Source organism: Chelonoidis abingdonii, chromosome 19, assembly GCF_003597395.2.
Source record: "Chelonoidis abingdonii isolate Lonesome George chromosome 19, CheloAbing_2.0, whole genome shotgun sequence".
NCBI classification, from domain to species: Eukaryota; Metazoa; Chordata; order Testudines; family Testudinidae; genus Chelonoidis; species Chelonoidis abingdonii.
In genome coordinates, this window is record NC_133787.1 from 8,986,754 (window position 1) to 9,007,335 (window position 20,582).

General features: G+C 40.1%; 1 protein-coding gene across 1 annotated transcript in view; it reads right to left on the reverse strand.

Moving 5' to 3' along the window:
* The window catches only part of NECAB2 (N-terminal EF-hand calcium binding protein 2), a 303,651-nt gene that overhangs the window by 142,356 nt on the left and 140,713 nt on the right, over positions 1-20,582 (reverse strand). The window contains exon 4 of the mRNA XM_032785742.2: positions 2,316-2,341. Within this exon, the coding sequence (XP_032641633.1) occupies positions 2,316-2,341 (26 nt within the window). The remainder of the gene's footprint in view (positions 1-2,315; positions 2,342-20,582) is intronic.

Here is a 20,582-nt window from a genome sequence, read left to right on the forward strand (position 1 = left end):
ATAGGATTGTCAGAGAAAGAAAGGTCCCATCAAACAATGCTGCTTTACCTCTATTTTCAATCTAAATTTATAATGTGATCTGCAGTTGCTAGTTTAATGGGGTGGGAAACAAGCAAGACCAATTAAACAAGGAAGGTGGAGTGCAAAAACATGTAACTGGCAAATACAAGAGATCTTATTATACAACTCGATTTCTCATATATCAGTTTCAATGAATAGGCCCAACTAACTTCAGTGCAACTAGGAATTGGCTCAAAGTAAGTTAGGAAATAAAATCTGATTTATTGTTTTTAGTATGACTCCCCCCAGTGAACTCCATGCCAGAATCATGGGCTTGCCTCAAACTACCCCACTTTGCTAAATAACAAACCATGCCTGATCAACAGCTCAGGGTTTCCCCCAAAGGTATCCTAGTCTGATTACAAGCATGGGGTTGTTGACACAAAAAGTTGCACCATTCTAATTTAAGGTGTGATTTTAAACCGCTTTAGTTTTAAACAGTTACAAAAGGCTTTGCAGATACTGAGTTCAGTTGAAAAGAGTCTTATTTAAATGTAGTACTGTACAAATGAATTAGGAAGTGGTTTAAGCTCAACCAAAATAAGCCATTCTTCAACTGAAATTAGCACCCACCCAGCCTATTGCAATTTCTTTCGCTGACAAGGGCTGGCACTCTAATAAAAGGACAGACAAATCTTTAATAATGTTCAAAATAAAAATTAACTTCCATAAGATCAGCCCAAACCCACCGGAAAGCACCGCACTGATTGCTGGAGTCTGATTAGAGTCTAGATGCTGGATTTTTAACTACATAATTGCTGTCTTTGGAGGGACCTGTGAATGCTATAAAGGTAAAGCCACTGATGCATTGTGAAGGTTGTTTTATATGGATACTTTTTTAATGTAATTATTCCTTTGTGCCATCTTGAAGGAGGCACAGGGAATGCAGCTGACAAGGTATTGTAAAACAAAAAAGCAATCTTCTTCTCCTATCTCCAGACTGAACAGCAGAAAAAAATTCCTAACAGTGAGGGGTCTACTAGACCGTGGAATAATCTCCCCATGGGAAGGAGCAAAAGCCCCACTGCATGAGTCATTTAAAATCTAGACAAAGCACTTGAGAATTCACTGTAGGAAATAATCCTACTCTATTCTAGCTGGGGAGTTGGATAAAATGTCCGTCTAGATATTTTCTACCTCTAATTTCTATGAACAGTGGGGGCCGCTCTGGTGATTATATGTATTGTAGGCTACCCGCTGTAAAACATTAAGCTTTGCCTAAAGTCAAATATGTAATTGGCACTATAAAGTAATGCAGTTTTATTGAAGCCTGCAGATGAGGTAGTGCCTGAAATTAACCACATGTTACTGAATGTTATCTGCTTATTTCTGGGTACAGGTCTGTGCTCATTAACTATATTGTAAAATTGAGTAAAACTTTCCCAGCGTCATTGCTGAACAAGAAAGCCAGTACAATATGTTCTAAGAATTCACAGCTCAGGAACAGCAAGACATTCTACACAACCCCTGATTCCACCTTATAAATGACATCTCCACTGCATAGGCTGATAGAGATTGTGGAATCCTGGTCAACCAACATGAGACTCTAGCGAGGAGAGTTGGGGGACATTTTATTATGCTAGGATCAAAGAAGGGTGACAGCATCCAATCCCTCTGCAGAGCCCAGATTCAGCCCTAAACCAATGTATTCGGCTACCTAACGTCTCCTTTTGGAGGGCAAGGTCTGTCCAATTGACTAGGCAGTTTGGAATGGCCCCAGTCCCTCTATTATTTGAGGCTCCATTGATACCTAAGGAACCAGTTTATCAAGAGCATCGTGGAAATGGGAAACTGCATAGTGACATAAACCACAAACTATGCTAAAGCACAAGGGCTAAGGCGAGTACTTACTTTCACTGGAAGGGATCCAAGATTGAATTGAATATTGCTGTATGAAAGGTAAAGAGTGATTAAAAAGGGGGCATGATTAGTTAACATTTCATCCCACCTCATGCCCCGCTCTTTAATTCACTTACACCAAGATTTTAAAAACCTAAAGTTAGTTCCCCTAATCACCCTGATTTCCAGAGATTGCCAAATGACCACTTTTTCCTACTGAAGTCAACAGAAAGTGCTGGTCCTGATCATATTTGAATGCCATTATTGATTCATGAACCTATCTTTAGTCCCCTGTTTTTTAAAAGCTTAGCCTTATTCTATATTGGAGTGAAGTACGCATGAGCCTTGTTAAAAATAAAGTTAAGAAAAATCTGCATTAAAATTTGCTTTTACTGAGATAGCGAAAGGGTACTTACCACACAGCTCCTTTGTATCCACATTGCTGTCAGATGGAAGATGCAAGTAAAGGGAGAAAGCAGAAAAACGAGTGTTTAATGTAAAAGAAATATAAAGGACTTAAGTAGAATTTTCCTAGGTTTATCATTAGAGATGGAACAAATGCTCACAAACTTTGGGAAAGTGCTGATCTAGATCTCAACTTTATAGCTCGATCCCATCTCTGTTTAATACCCGCACTTCTGAAAACCACCCTCCAGGTAGCTATTAATAGTCTCATGGTTTCAAGCCTTTAATAAGTTCTTACAGCAGAGCAGTGCCGGTGCCAGACATAATACAATCTGGATACACACAATACAGGCTCAGTGGTGAGAGGTCCCTCAGCTGCCAAGTCTGGAAAGAGCTGTGACATTATTAATAATTATTATAAGCATTTATAAGGCACCCATTACCATGTCTCTGACTTTCTTCTCAATTTGAATTTTGATGAGATTTGCCAGTGTATGACTATATCAGCAGCTTCCCATTCTGGTCACGTTACTCCTCAAGTGCCCATTATAGGAATTCTTGCATCTTCTCAGATGGGATCCTAGACTACTGGATCATTCCTCCAGTCTGGTCTGGCAACTCCTATGTTCCTACTTATTTAGCAACAATGGCTCAATGGATTTTTTAAAATAAAAATAAAAACCAATGAACACATTTCTAGTCTTACATTTTGTAAAACGTTCTTTTCATAAGAACGATGGTCCAGACTATCCGTGTCCTGAATGCTCGAGGGAGCAAAAGCCTCCTACCCCTTGTCCCCCTGCATAGAAGCCAGGTATAACTACAATCCCTGAGCTTACTGCACACTGTGCAGCCCCCTAGGAATGCACATACTGCATGTATGTAAACAGTGTGTGCACACATGTAGAGCACAAGATCAGGAATTAAAGTTTGCAACTAATCTATTTTGTCATTCAAATCCCTTTACTACTGCAATCCACATTTGAGACTTGAAAGGAATTTGAAACATTTTCTTAACAGAATTATTCTTTATCAATCCATTTATGTCCTGGAAAACTATTTGCTTAACTGAATTCATTCTTGAGCTGCCTGACCTGTCAATGTAAGTGGAATATGGAGAAAGAGGTTTTAAAACACTTATTTCATTACTGGAGGTCTCTCTCAGTCTTACTGCCACCACCTACTAACACTCTGGAAGTGCAGATGGTACCTTGCACTCTGGGAAGGCTTCAGTTAGAAGCAGCCATTGGCAGATATGGCGTTATAGTTTCAACATCAGCTTCCCAATGGAACCAAGAGAGGCATCCATCTCTGCCATGAAGTAACATGCATCTGGCACTTCCCACATGTCACTCCCATTCTCTCGATATTCTGTTTTTCCTTCATGGATTCTGAGAGACAAAAGGGGGTTCTGCTCTCCTGGCTGCTGGTACGTTTCTCTTCTCGAACTCTCCTTTGGATCACTGACCTTCTCCTGTCTCTTTCCCCAACACCTTTTTACTCTCATACCAGTTGCTGTGGTCCTCCCTTCTCCCTGCTTTAAAGCTTTCCTGACCTTACCATTCACTGTAGTTCTTTTCTCCAGGTGTTTAGTGCAGCTGTGACAGCCCTCTTTACAGGAACACGGAGAGAACGGGAAAGATCCCAAACATGTTTTTTCCACTTTGGTAATGATTTGGAGGGGAGAGGGGGAGATGAAGTTGTAAAAGCTTGGAAGGGAGTGTGGGAAGAAGAGAAAGGGAATCTTGCTTCTGGCCACTCATCCCTATTTTCTAGCTGTATAATGTGGAAATTCTCCACAGAGTTGAATAGCCTACAGAACACCCACCACTTCAATTAGGAGACTGTTTAACATCAAAACAAACTTCCTTAAGGAGTGCCCCCCAGCTCAGTCAACTAACCAAGAACCTTCCTGAAGAACAGCACAACCAAACTTGAATATTGTACTCAGTGGCAGCCCTAGATTAGCTGCTAGAAACTGGCGCCCTTAGCAAACCATGCAATTGGCGCCCCCACCCCCAAGGGCAGATCAAGGCTGAGGGTTTTGGTAAACTGGGAAACATTTTGCCTCTTTTTTCCTTTTCATGTTTTTAAGCATTTTTTTTGGTTTTGTTTTTTGTTTGGTTTTTTTTTTTGGTAAACAGAGGCTTAATTATTTGGTTTATCTGTCTGTCCAATGTTTCTGAGATCAGATAAAATAGACACATTAAATTTTCAGAATAGATTTGTACACAACAGCTAGGTGATATTTCAGTCCAATTTCAAAGAAAAATGCAGTTTTATACAAAATTCAGTTTTATAAAAATTTTATAAAAATGCAGTTTTATACAAAATTCTCTTATCTGTTTTGCTGTTTTCTTTTGCAAGCTGTGAATACCATATAGAAAGCCAAATACTGACTCTAGCTGCTGTATCTGTTGAAATCTTTCATCAACCAAGTGAATAGCAGTATCAAGGACTGCAAAGTAGAAATTCACTTTGAACCTTTGTTTTGGGTCCTTCATACAAAAACTGGTGTTTCTTTTGCTGAACGTGAACTGGCTTTGGTTCAAATTCTGTCAGAAAGTCTATTTCTTCAGCAAACTTGAGAGAATCTACCAGTATTCTTTCAAACCCTTCATCATTTCTGAATTCCTTCAGAATATTTTTAGTTTGCTGCAGTTTTTGAATAGCAGAATGTATGTTCAAGTTCTTTCCTGAAGCTGCTTACTAGTGAGGTTAATCTCGAAAAGGATATTATACACAAAATGAGTGAAGACACAAATTTGAACTTGGAAAGGCCATTTGCAAGAGCTTCTGCATCTGAACATGCTGTATTGCCAGATGATCCAGTAAAGGTAATACCATCAGAAATTTCAATTAGGGCATCATAAATATATCCAAGTTCATAGCGAAGAGGCTTCAAAGCATCAATGCAACTCTCCCATCTTATCTGACTAAGTGGTTTCACAGTTAGAGAATTCACATGGCGAGTCAGAATCTCCCAACGGAGTGTTGAGCCTGAGAAAAACACATACACACGTTGCACCAGGTCAAAGAAACTGCTTGCCTCCAAACAGCATCTAGCAGCATCATTGAAAACCAAATTCAGAGAATGCGCATTGCAAGGAACGAGAAAGGCCCTAGGATTGATTTCCATGATTCTCCTTTGCACACCATTGTCTTTACCCTTCATATTACTCCCATTATCATAGCTTTGGCCACGTAAGTTTTCAACAGATAATGACATTGTTTCAAGGTCTTGTAGAATAGTTTCAGTCATCAATGCTCCAGATATCTCCTTCAGTGGTATGAAACCCAAAAAATGTTGCTTTATGGGCACTTCAACATTATCTTCACCTGCAGACTTTTCCATATCCATGAAACAAATGATCATCATCATTTGTTCAACACGACTCACATCCGGTGTACAGTCCAGTATTATTGAAAAGTATTTTGCAGAATGGGCAACTTCCACAATTTTCTTTTTAATGGCATTTGCTAGGATTTGAATCAGTTCATTCTGCATATTTTTCCTAAACAATTAACCTGTGTTTCATGATCAATTATTTTACATAGATGCTTCTTCATGACTAGATCAAACAAAGCGAGGTCTTCAACAAATTTTAAAAAAGTTTCCATTACCTGGAGTGAATAATTTTTTCATTTCTACCATGGCTGCGGAATGCTAAATTTTGCCCACCGAGAACTCTCATTAAAGCAATCGGACGCTCTAACATTTGTTGCCAATATTATTCTTTTTCCTTGATCATACGTAAATTTTCTTCATCAATAGTTTTTCCTTTTTTCAACCGTAATTCAAGTTCTTTCCAATTTTGAAGATTCCAAATGTTCAGCACTTCTTTCATGTGAAGAAAGAACTGAAGATATGCTTTTCCAGTCCTTCGAACCATTTTCAGTAAGTGATGTACCAATTGCTTGATTTCTAAACAACTTGCAGCAAAAGCAAAAACACAGTCCTTCGACACTGAATATTGTAACCAGTTTCGATGAATTTCTTCCCCATTAATGAGTTTCCGCTTGTAATGCTGAGCAGAGAATTTTCTTTTATTTCCATCCTTAGGGAAGGAAAATTCATGAACTTGTTAAGGCCCATGTTCCACGAGAATTCGCCGCACACTGTCATCATATCTGGGCCATGAAGCTGGGTTCCCATACTGTAACTTGTTTGTAACTTCCTCATCCTTTCTTCCTTCTACTTCATTTACTTCAATTTCTGCATGTCTCTCTGAAAGTGAATAAATTTTCTCCACTTCCATATCAGTCTGATGTTTTGAGCTGTCTTCATCTAGAAGTAAAATGCCTTTTAATAAGTTATTGGATACGGTCTCGCACGATATTCTTATCGATAAACTAGGCAAATACAATTTAGATGGAGCTACTACAAGGTGGGTGCATAACTGGCTGGATAACCGTACTCAGAGAGTAGTTATTAATGGTTCCCAATCCTGCTGGAAAGCTATAACGAGTGGGGTTCCGCAGGGGTCTGTTTTGGGACCGGCTCTGTTCAATATCTTCATCAACGACTTAGATGTTGGCATAGAAAGTACGCTTATTAAGTTTGCGGACGATACCAAACTGGGAGGGATTGCAACTGCTTTGGAGGACAGGGTCAAAATTCAAAATGATCTGGACAAATTGGAGAAATGGTCTGAAGTAAACCGGATGAAGTTCAATAAAGACAAATGCAAAGTGCTCCACTTAGGAAGGAACAATCAGTTTCACACATACAGAATGGGAAGAGACTGTCTAGGAAGGAGTATGGCAGAAAGAGATCTAGGGGTCATAGTGGACCACAAGCTAAATATGAGTCAACAGTGTGATACTGTTGCAAAAAAAGCAAATGTGATTCTGGGATGCATTAACAGGTGTGTTGTAAACAAGACACGAGAAGTCATTCTTCCGCTCTACTCTGCGCTGGTTAGGCCTCAACTGGAGTATTGTGTCCAGTTCTGGGCACCGCATTTCAAGAAAGATGTGGAGAAATTGGAGAGGGTCCAGAGAAGAGCAACAAGAATGATTAAAGGTCTTGAGAACATAACCTGTGAAGGAAGGCTGAAAGAACTGGGTTTATTTAGTTTGGAAAAGAGAAGACTGAGAGGGGACATGATAGCAGTTTTCAGGTATCTAAAAGGGTGTCATCAGGAGGAGGGAGAAAACTTGTTCACCTTAGCCTCTAATGATAGAACAAGAAGCAATGGGCTTAAACTGCAGCAAGGGAGATTTAGGTTGGACATTAGGAAAAAGTTCCTAACTGTCAGGGTAGTTAAACACTGGAATAAATTGCCTAGGGAGGTTGTGGAATCTCCATCTCTGGAGATATTTAAGAGTAGGTTAGATAAATGTCTATCAGGGATGGTCTAGACAGTATTTGGTCCTGCAATGAGGGCAGGGGACTGGACTCGATAACCTCTCGAGGTCCCTTCCAGTCCTGGAGTCTATGAACCTATGAATCATTTTGAGTTTTCAAACTGCTTTTTTGTGGATGTGAGCTATTCTCATCTCGAAGTAACATACCTTCATCTTGACGTTCCAAACTGCTTCCATGCGGATGTGAGCTAACCTCCTCTCCAAGTAAAATTCCTTCATCTGGATGCTGGGAACTGCTTCCATCTTTATTTGGATTAAAGAGAAGATATTTCAGGAAGGATCCTTGCTGTTTTTCTTGGTCCTTTTCCTTCTTAGCTTTTCATTTATGATACTCAGCTCTTGAGGGTTTTCTTTTTCCTCTTTCTGCCATGGGGCATTTGAACATTGTTATGGACTGTGCTCCCAACTGCAAGCATTATAGCATTAAGGATGGCTGACACACCCACCACATGGTTGGTGATTTAAACATTGCAGACATCCCAACACATCTTTTCACTGCTTAAAGGTTCAGTGATTAGTAACATACAGTCACTTACCTATTAAAACAATTAGTCACACCAGTTACACAAACAAAATGACCTTTTTCGACATTATAACCTGACACCAGTTGTTTGGAAAGTAATCCCTTTCCTCACAGTTACCCACTTGGAGTGTGATGTCATCACTTTCATAGTCTATTAAGCGTTAACTCTGTTACTTTTCTTTTATGGACTTTATTTATTCCAATTTCCGGTTATGCGACCTTGATGTATATTCAAATTAGGTGTCACTAGCATTGCAGCTCTTGCCGCTGGCGAACGCGTTTCATTGTGGCTGAGTTATTGCTTATCAAAATTGCAAAGTGGGTCATCTTGACCCTACATCGCAAACTGAAAAAAATTTGCAAAAATATTATCTATCTTTGCAGTAAATAAAACATTTGACATATTAATAAATTCTCAGAAATGTAAAGAAATGAATTATAATTTATATCCCCTCTGTACACGCATGGGGATTGAAATAATGACATCTTCTGTTATTTTATTTGTATTTTTTTCATCTTTTTCATTTTTTTCTTCAATTTGGCACCCCATTTAAGTTGGCACCTTAGGCGACCGCCTAGTTGGCCTACATGGACGGGCCACACCTGATTGTACTTAGACATCAGCCAACAACTTATGACTAGAATGAGTGGAAATTGTTCAAACAGATTTTTCATCAAAAATAACTTTTCAAGCTGGCAATTTTTTACAAAAAGTTGATGGCATTGTCAACAGATAATTTATGGGAAAAAATAAAAAAGGCAAACAATTAACCAAAAACATTTTGTAAATGGTCACTGATTTGAGGGGGAGGGGGTTGTTGTTTTTTTATTTAAAAAAAATGGGATAGAAGTTTTGGGATTTTTTTTTTTTGAAGACACAACTTTTTTTGAAAAACAGTGGGTTTATTTTGAATGTTTTAAAATATCAATTGTCATAAAAGTAGGTTCCTATTCTTCAATCAGCTCTACTTAATATACAAAATGTGTGTTTTGTTCTTTTAATTTAGGGGGGTGGAAAACAAAATACAGATCTCTGCACTTGTTACAGTAAGTTGAATCTAAAGGTACTGCTTTTTGAAGTCTTTGTTTTTATCTTTAAATTATAAAAAGCTATATTGATTTTGTCCTATATCATGTCAGGGTCATCAACAGTATCAGATCTTATTGAAAATGATGTTAAAGTCTTAATAAACTAGTTGACCTTTTAATAGTAAAGACCAAACTGATTATAGCCATCGATAACATAAGACAGAGGACTCTGCTCATACTGTACAAAGCTATTTTTATTAGATACCAAGAAACCCAGGAAGAACCTGTTTCTATTGAAGTCAATGGGATTTTTGCCATTGTCTTCAGTGGGAACAGGATCAGAGCCCCAATGAGCAAGTCAGTTGTACATTATAACAAAATACTGGACTATAAAATCAGCTGCACTGCAAGTTATGGGTCAGTTCACACTCTGTACTCAGATGACATTATTAGGTCAGTTCTAAGTATAAATGGTTTGGCTTGAATATTTAAGTACAGAAGTTAAAGATTTAACTAGACAGCATCATATTAAAAATATTAAAGAAGTTTATTCTTTAACGATAGTTATTTCTACAAGCACCTCTTTTGTGTATAAGGGTTAATTTGTGCAATTTGCCCCCACCCTACTGCCACCTCACTGGGCTACCAGTAGGAATTCAAATCACTATAGCTTTGGCATCTTTTTCTGATTTTCTCTCCTATTGGCAATTTTTTGTTTCCTATCTTTGGATTCCTTCTACCCAATAAACAGCGAGACACACAAATCTCTTATTCAGTCACATACATGAACAAGGTAATCACTGAAGAATCAGAACTTTCTCTGCTTGGTGTGACAAAAAAATCCTCAGTCAGTTCTTTCGCATCCTTGGTGCTACTTTCAATGGTACATTGAAATATACTCTACTCTTTGAATAGCAGGAACAGGCTGTTTCTCCTTTCTACATGTTCACAAACAAAGTGATTTCAATTAACACAAATAATACTCTTATTTTAACCATTTTAAGCATATGCTCTGACACAACAATATATATACTTTTTAAAGTGTTGTTTTATTTTATAAAGAAGAATTGTCTCCAGACTCAGCCCTGGTGCTCAAATACAGATATTTGGTGTTTGTGGTAGGGTGACCACACAGCAAGTGTGAAAAATCGGGAAGGGGGTGGAGGGTAATAGGAACCCATATTAAAAAAAAGCCTCAAATATCAGGAATGTCCCTATAAAATTGGTACATCTGGTCACCCCAGCTTGCGGTGAAGATATTGACATCACCTTAGTCTAGAGTCATGAAGGGCATATGAGCCTTCCCCCACCCCACCTTTTCAGCAAGTTGAATCTCAGCCAAGGCATCTTGCTGTGTATGTCCTGAGAAGTCATATTTTGGATAATCTCTTCAAGGAGATTTCATTTGTTATCAGCCAAGTGAGCAACTAGCCTGTTCCATCTTCCCTCAAATCCTGTAATATTTTTAGCACAGTTTTTGGTCCCGATAATGGCTCTGAGCAGCAAGTGTGTTGAGAGAGATTCATTCTATTTTCTTGCTGAACAGATTTATGGAAACCTTTTGAGTGGCTGTTTATTACTGGGATTAAAAATGGTTCTTGTGCTAAAAAGTTGTCACTTTATCTTAATTCCTTCTGAAATTTATTATCTCTCATGAACTCTGAGACTAGTTCACTGAATCCTATAAAATGTCCAGGGCAATGGGGAATTAATTTCCATGAACTCATTTTATTTTCTCATTTTAAAAATGCCACTTAAATGCTAAACATGCAGATGTGAGGCTTTATTTGCACGGTCTAGCCTACTTTAGAGAGAATAGTCCAAAGTACTTATGGAGCAAGTAATTGTTTAATTGGAGTTTTAACAATTCACCTGGAGAAAAAACTCAGATAGAAAATAGGATAATCCTTTTTAGTGGAGAAATAATTCAAAAGGGATTTAGCAAGTGTGGCCCTTGTCTACTGAAAGCTCACTAGAGCGAGCTAGATGATGCAGTGAGTTAATCAAATGGCCTTTCACCTCTGGAGCTCTGGCTTGCTGAAGGGACAACTGTAATATTTGGGGGCTGGGGAAGGCCCCTTACTTAGGAAAGTACTTTCCTAAGAGGGGTAAGTAAGGATCAGCCCAGTGTAAATGATTTAGGAGCCTAAGTCACAACGGGACCTAGCTCCTAAGTCACTTCTGAAAATGGAATTTAGACCTTTTTGAAAATTACACCCTGAGTTTCATCCTGGATCTAAACCAGTGGTTGTCCCTGGCATGCAGTACCATGCCATTTTTTCTGCATAACTCTCAGTATCAAATCCAATACAAGAGGTAATATTTCTCTCTTGCGAAAACCCTCCATCTGCCTCCTTTAGTCTTGGTCCAAACGTGCACTGACTACAGAATGCTGTTCAATAAATGCCAGAATTAAGTATTATGTAAGAGATTAACAATGAATTAACACATCCGTTATAATTAACTTGTGGTAACACCCAATCGGTGTAATGTGCTTTCCAAACCAAGTGGTGGACACAGTCCTTAACCCCACAAAGATCACACCATCTTTTACTCAAAAGGAAGCCTACTAGCCTCAGGAACAGAGCCAATTATTTTACTGACTCCTAATAGCATAAGCTATGTCAGAAGTGGTCTAACCATGTGTTTTTGATCTTTGAGGTACATGTGCATATCAACACATACTGAACAGATCCTCCAGGAAATAAGACACCTGATGACAGGAAATACTGATGGACTAACTTCAAAAAGGTTCCAGGTTCAGATAAGCACCTAAAAATTCAGAGGCTCACCCATATGTTTTAGAGCAGCAAACAGACTGGAAATCTAGCAAGAATTGGCTCTCTTGAGATGCTTATTCTTATCTTTGACTGGGCCAGAAAGGTCCTCTCACCGTTTCATTTACCCTACGAGTCCCTACAGAGACTGAAAATGAAAAGTTAGCAGAAGTTTTCCCATTTCTCAAAAGATCAGTCAAGTTCAGGTTAGTTCTTATTTTATCTGAGTAGGTTGAGGCACCCCTGGTCTTATGCAGATTTCTTAATTAACTCTTTCAAATACAGATTAATAATATTACCATACAGCTTGGGAAATCAACTGATTTTCTAATATGCATGTGCAATAGTTAATTTCACATCACCCACATTGCACATAAATAGTATTTTTCAACTACTAGTTAGGCTTTTAAATATATACTTAAGCATACATAGTATTTGCAATTTAAGCAAAGTGTTACTAACAGGCCCTTCAATTTTTGTATACCCCAACACTTTTGCATTGTCATATTCAATCTTAATATAAAAAATAGCCTTGTAATTTATTTATTTGCATGTATCATGCTGGATTTTGCATGACTTCTATCCCATCTGACCCGTCCTGAAAAGAGGAATATAGAGTAGCTGAAAAAAAATTGTAAGTAGCTTACATCCATATAAATAGTTTCATCCTGAAGAGTCTCAATGTTCATGACAAGGCTTATCCTGAATAATCACTGAAATAATATTCCACCCCAGAAGCGGTTACACCTCCTGGCAGGAACAGTGAAGAGTATAGATATCAACAAACAGCAGCTGGAAGTTATTTAGGGAGAATGTAATTACCTCAATGTTTTATTAAGCCAATGTTGATACCCCAGAGCCTGTGAAAAATGAGTGTTCATGATCTGGGTTTTAAATCTCGTAGGAGAGATGGCACCTCCAACCGTGCAGAACCTCCTAGCACCATGCTGGGGCAGTGACAATTTGGAGAGAAGGTTGCTACCACAGGACCACCCACTCATTTCCTTCAGTGCTACAGGCTTCCCTTGGAGGTCTCCCATCCGAACACAGATCAGGCCCAACCTTTCTAAGCTACTGAGATCTAACAAGAACATAGATGCAAAATCAGGATTTTAAAAATTGAACATAATGAAGGACAATTCCTCCAGTCAACCTCATCACCCAAAAGGCTCAAAAAAATCCCACCAAAAGTTCCATTCTATTTTTATGGGGAAAAAAAACTTTAAAGTTTATCAGACTAGTTCTTAGCTTGTCTGAGAATCTGCTTATAATTTTAACCATATTCCCATTAATAACATATTTAATTAAAGCTTTTATTGAAGTCATAACACAGGCTTAATGAGAAAAATATAATAATGTTCGTGTAGAACTTTGTGAGAAGACATTATTAATACTGGAGTATTACACAGCTCTCCTCCTTAGTACAGCTTTCACCTAGCTGATTTTTCTCCACAGGGAACACTTCCCATTTATCTAGGCAAAGTGCAAACCACAATAAAGTGAACTTTCAAACTTTTTAAGAGTCACACTTTCTTGTATAACTTGTATAATTGTGAATTCTCCCATCCAGTGTAGTTAGCATCCAAGGCATTCTCCATAAATCTCTGTCAGAGCATACCTAGTTCCACATCACAAATGTGGGGTAGGATCTCCTGATCCATAGTTCAGCTCTGAGAACAAAGTCACTAGACAATTTAACATGTCCCTCTTAGTTTTTCCAGCTCTTCAGCAGACGATACAGAGTCAAGTTTTCAAATGGGTGCATGCAAAAGTGCACCTAGCCAATGTAGGTACACAAATGCAACTGATGCTTGTGCACATGCATGTCTATATGAGTGCACAATAGCAGAATATTTGCATGCCTACATCTAGAACACGTGTGCTTGTGCCACTGCCAGTCTGAAAGTTTGACACTTGGAGCCAAATTTCAGTCCTCCATTGCCCAAGAATAGGCTCATTGACTATTACTGAGGACTAGTGTTCATGCTGTCTCTGGAAAGGTTGGTAATGGGGCAGGGAGAAGAGAAAAAGTGCTTATAACAAACGTTCTAAGGGCTTGGCTGAGAATAACTGTTGTTGGAAAATGGCAGGGAGTTCCCTCCAGCTACGGCTTGCTTTGGTAAGCACATCATCACATCTTCAGTAGAGAAAGGAAGGATGGTCCAGTGGTTAGGGTGTTATCTTGGGACTTAGGAGAACTAGGTTCAATAACCTGCTCTGCCACACAATGCCTGTGAGACCTTGGGCAACTCATTTATTGTCTCAGTTTCCCATCTGTAACACAGGGATAACAGCACTGCCTTACCTGACAGGAATGTTGTGACATAAACACATGAAACATTCTGTGAGCTGTACAATACCTTAAATTAATACAGTCACAGCTATGAAAGTTTTCCATTCAGAGCACAAAATACTTGATTTTGTATATATTATATATATCCCAGCCTCATAGTCCATTTCTTCTTCATTATTCTAACCTAACAACTTCTAATGGAGAAATCTGAACTCCAACCACTGAAGAACTAGTATAGATCAGGGTTTTCTCTTCCCCTGAAGTCAGGTGCTACATATTGATTAATGCTGATGTTTTGCCCGAGGCAAAGCCCAGCATATATCTCCACCTATATTACTTTCCTCCTCTGAAATGATTCTGACAAAAGGATTACTAGGGTATTCTTATTGGGTGCTTCAGAAACATGTCCTGAAGAATTGTCTAGCAGCTTTATTCATTACATAGCACTACTTTTCACAAATAGTGCTTAGACACGGTGCCTGATGTGAGTACCGAACGCACTTTGCATCATGTATCACTTGTACGTAGTTTCTCTGCAAACTGAATACAAAAACACATCTGCATTGGAGATTTGCTGTATTATTCCCAGTGACATGAAGATTTTCTAAAGTTTGGCACGGGGGACTATATATTCCTGTCTATGCCACTGGCTCATTGTATGATCACTTAACTTCTCTCTTCCTCATTTTTTCAGGGCGTTATTGCATTTGCATTCCTTCTCTCTTCTGATTTATAGCCATCTTCTCTGATCTCCTACACAGTGCTAGGCTGTCAAAGGTTGCTGTCTTTTGGTTCACTGTTATCATTGCATTTTTATTGGCCTTTTTTCTACTATTAAGGAGAACAGAAAAAGTTGGTTCAGAGTGAAGGAATAAGATGGAAGAGCGAAGCATGAAATTCCCCATTTCCGTTTTTTAAATAATCAATGGAAAGGAGCCGTAGTGTATGAAAATGGGAAGAGTGAGCGAAAAATAATATGAATTCACAAGATACAAATACATCAAAAACTCTTCAAAGTGCATTTCTCATGCAAATTGCTGTCTGGATGGGCTGTTCAAATGTCAATCTACACCTGATCAGCTTCAGCTGAAGTTAATAACCTTTTCTTCTTTGGCAGACGAAAGCCTCGCAGCAGCCTGCCGCTGCCTCAAGGCAGGCTCCCCCGTTAGGAAAAGGGAGATCTTCAGAAACTGCCTCTCTTTATTTGCATCTCCAGCACACATATTTGTGTTTGCTGGGAAGCCTTTTGTGCCATTTCACCTGAGAGTAGAAAAAAATATCCTTTGATTTTTTCAAGCCCATCCAATACTTTTAGAGGCAAAGACCTAAAACCATCAGGTGTAGCTGGAAAACATTATTATTTCTGACGATCCTTTTACTCAAAATAGCAGCAAACATAGTGCTCTGAGTCAGGTTGCCTCTGGATCTAGTGGGTGGGGAACAAGCCGTCCCTAACTTCTGCGCCTCCCCTCCATAAGGTCTGGGACCCAGGACTGCTCAGTCTCTGCACCCTGGGGAATACCTAAACTCTTCCCTCTGTGAACACACCTCGCTCCCTGCAAGGAGGCACAAATCATCCCAACTAGGGACAGGGAGAAGTTAGAACCACGGCTTTCACCATCCTAATCGTGCGCACCTCTGATTCTGCTTTAAAGATCCGATGTGACACTCGTGTCCAACCAGCAGACCTCACACTAAGATTACGGTGAGGTTTTTAAAGTAACAGCTTTATTTTGCTTATTTTTCTGGACACCCATAATTGAGTGATCTATTACCTCACAGTGGAATGATGTCCTAGCAGTGAAGGCCTTCGACTGGGACTCAAATGAACTGTATTCAGTTCCCAGCCCTGCCACTGACTTCCTGGGTCACCTTTGGCAAGTTACTTACGCTCTGTGACTCCATTTCCCCCACCTTGAAAAATGGAAATAGTACTTCCTTTCTCCCACCATTTATCTGTCTGGCCTATTTGGAGTAAGTTCTTTGGCACAGGGATTCTTGCTTACTCTATATGTCTACAGTGCCTTGCACAATGGGGCACTTATGTTGGTGGAGGCCTCAAGGTCCTACCGTAATACCAGCAATAGTTACAGTAAATATTTCTTTGCACGGCCACCATTGCTATAAGATGTGGCTTTCTACAAACCAGGTGGGAAAATGGGAAAGACAGAACTTTTTTCTGAAACAACCGAACGCCAGTTTCCTCCTGCCGAATGATTGTCCAATTGAGGATTATAGAGAACGGTGCTGAAGAAGTTGTTAGCTCAGAACCCTATAGTGCAAAGTTATTGGGGTCTGTATAGTTGGAGGGCAGATCCTTCTCTAGACAGATGGTAATTAAATATCAAAAGGGCCCAGGTCTCTCTATTTCTTACCTCCAGGTTTGGATTCTTCAAGGATTTTTTCTTTTAAGTCTAAATCCTACAAATTATATGCTCAAAGGAAAGCTACAATAGGTGAATTGCCTCAAGTTGTTTTCAGAATTCCAGGTCTCTCAACCTCACAGGACTCTGGCATTCCACCCTAACAAAACTTTCTCCCAGTTTTCCTTCAAAGGTCCTCATCCTGCACCATTACACATGACTCCTCACATGTCTGAAGTCAGTCAGCTACTTGTGGGAATAAGGTTTAGAGACCTCATTATTAGCTGGAGAAATTCCAATCATGTCACTTAGCTACGAGACCAAAATTACATTTTAAATCACTTTGCTAAATGTTTGACTTTCTCTTTGTGTTAAAAATAAAATAAAATAGATACTGGTGAGACACACAAGAGTAGAATGTTTTTCCAGTCTCCTGCTATCTGTCATGGAGCACGTGTGTCACTGTTCATATGATAATTCATTGTTGCCCAGTTCCAGAAATGGTGGGTTATGGCTGTTGGGAACACAGTTTAAAAAATGCTCCCGTTTTTCAGTCTAACTATTTTATGGAATAAAAAAACGTATCACACCACCTACAATTTACCCGGAACTAGCTTATTATTAATGTTATCTGTATTTCAGAAGTGCCTAGAGCAGGGGTGGGCAAACTTTTTGGACTGAGGGTCACATCTGACTATGGAAATTGTATGGCAGGCCATGAATGCTCACGAAATTGGGGGCTGGGGTGAGGGCTCCAGCTCTGGGGTGGGACTGGGGATGAGGGGTTGGGGATGCAGGATGGTGCTCCAGGCTGGGACTGAGGGGTTCAGAGGGCAGGAGGGAGATCAGGGCTGGGGCAGGGGATTGGGGCAGGGGAGGGGGTCAGGGGTGCAGACTCCAGGTGGTGCTTACCTCAACCAGCTCCCGGAAGCAGCAGCATGTCCCCCTTCTGGCTCCTACGCAGAAGCATGGCCAGGCAGCTCTGCACGCTGCTCTGTCTGCAGGCACCTGCAGGCACGGTTCCCAGCCAATGGGAGCTGTGGAGGCAGTGCTTGGGGTGGGGGAAGCATGTGGAGCCCCCTGGCTGATCCTACATGTAGGAGCTGGAGGGAGGACATGCTGCTGCTTCCAGGAGCCATGCAGAGCCACAGCACATGCAGAGTGGGGCAAGCCCCTGACCCTGCTCCCTGGCTGGAGTGCCAGAATGGGGTAAGCCCTGGACCCTTCTCCCTGGCGGGAGCTCAAGGCCCAGATTAAAATATCTGAAGGGCTGGATGTGTCCCCCAGGCTCTAGTTTGACCATCCCTGGCCTAGAGACACCAACTGAAAACTTGGACCCAACATACTTGCCACTGAACAAACGCAAGGAAAAGACAGTCCCAGTCGGAGTGTTCACAGTCTCAAAAGATAAGACATCCATAGGGTGGGAAGAGAAATGGGGAGGGAAAATGATTTGCTTAAGGTCACATGCCAGGCCATTCCAGCCCGACTCCTAGTCCAGCACCCTACCCTCTAGACCATACTCTCTCTCCTTTTTTGATTCCAGAGCCAGATTTAAACATGAGCATCTGATGCACAATCTCATTGAAATTAATTGCAGTTGAATATGCATCTCTGAAGGCAAAAGTTGGTCTTTCTTGCCCAAAGTCTGCCGTTGAGAAATACGTGGAAGACAAGTTAAAGAGAAGTTGTCTATCCATATATCCACCAGCTCTCTTTTAAGTTAAATTTTAATGATAATACTTTAGATATTTCCAAAATGTTATAGCACTTCAGTCTCAAACAGCAACACTTGCCGCTTCTTTATATGTGATAAGAATGCTCGGCTAGCAAGGACTATATAAAAACCACATGATCCAGTTATTCAGTGCATTGAAAAATTGGACAAGCAATTCATAACCGGTCCCCAGAGGAGCGAATGAAAGTCCCATCCAAGAGCCAGAGAAAGGAGCACTAATTCTACAGTAAGGATCAGAATGACACTTGCATTCCTTACACTGAAAAATCGCTATAGGAAAAAGCCTCTCTCCATAGGATGTGGTACATTACAGCAGGCTTAACATGGAATAAGCAGGATGAGCTGTTTTATCATCCTGAAATCCTTGCAATTTAATATTTTAATTACTCATGCTTATATATAGAGACGGGAGCTTGATAACGGATGTCATGCTTGAGAGTAACTTGGTATAATTTCCCATGTTCTGTTTACTTATAGTTAACAACACACCTAAACATTTGTTGTTCCCCTTCCTTTCACCAACTGTTTAGAGATCTGTATGCAGTATAGTTGGAGCCGTGTTGGTCCCAGGATATTAGAGAGACAAGGTGGGTGAGGTAATATCTTTTATTGGACCTCACCCACCTTGTCTGTTTAGAGATCTGTCATTTGACAGAGTTCCCTGGGGTAGAAATCCTGGTGCTTTCTATGTTTGGAAAGTACCCAGCACACTGTGGGAGCTGACACATCTATAGCCTGTATGCTGGACATTCTCTCTCCTATGTTGATTGGCTGCTTGCTTCATCCTCTCCCTGCACCCTTGCTCGGCCTCTTCACTTTAGCCTCACTCTGCCTGTCCTCCACCTTTCCTTACTTTTTCTGCTCATTCCCCTCAGTTGTCTTTCACCTTCCCTTTAAGTAGTCCCTTCCTACCTTCCCTTCTCACCCAATCTCCCATAAAACATTATAAACATGGATACAAAAACCTAAAATCTAAAACCCACCCCAATTTTTATATCTAACCATGTTTGCTAGCCATCACCACTCTATTCATTTTCTGTGATGCATCTTTCTGCCACCACCTAGTTTGTTTGGTCTCTTTGGACTGCAAGCTCTTCAGGGCAGAGACTGTTTTTACTACATGTTGTATGAATAATGAGGCGCCCAGCCTTGGTTGGGTGCTTAGGCACTGGTGCAATACAGTTACTGTTAATAGATATTATCTAATTCCTCCCTCCCCACCTCATTTCCTTCTCTCCCTTCAGTTTCACGCAGCTTTTCAAAGTGAAAGCAGCAATGCAAAGAGCCCTAGAGCGGTTCCAGCTCATTTACAACATGCCAGGTTCCAGCTTCATTGCACATTGACTGCAAAGTATTGCAGCTTGCTATCTGGATTGTCACAAGATTCAAGGAATCCAATTTGTTGTTACTCCTACTTCATAATTCTGAAATGAAATGCGTAAACCAGAATCCTGTGATGTGATGTGATGTTAAATTGGATCCCAGAAATCAAAGGCCTCGTAGCATACCATAATATTGACACCAAAGCAAGGTGCACTGCAAGCTTATTTTACAGAATATTACAAACTGTACAGCTATTTCCTTCCTCTTGTTTCTATGACATAGACAAAGAGAAAGTGAGCCAAATCCTAGCCTTACTCAAAAGCAACTGGAGGCTTGCCACCGTCTTCAGAAGAATGAGGATTTGGCTGTCTATTTTTGCCATTGCCTAGTACAATTTGCTTAGTATTAGAATTGTATATGGCAGTATCATTAAAAATCCAAACATTACCTTTACAGAATTGAAACAGTAAATTAATGAAATATATTAAAAAAATTCAAAACAAAGCCCCAAGCAGAGTTTTCACCCTGAAAAGGGAGAAGGGCTAAGGGACTCCATGAAGTCTACTAAGGACTTTGCTATTGATTGTATGGAGAAGGTGCTTAGATACTATGGTGCTGAGCAGCAGGATAAAACCCTAAGGTGGACAGATAAGTTCTTAAATGAGTTAAGTTTACTGTGGTAGTTCCCACCCTAAGTACTGGAAAGCTGAGTTCCCAATATCATCCACTCTACATTTACTCAGAGATCTTGGGGTCAGAAGGATTTGATAGCTTTAGGGTCAGATTATAAGAGAAGTGACCAGGGGCAGCTTTACTGTTCAACCTAAGTGGGGAAAAAGTAAAGAACTAGCAAGAAGGGTAA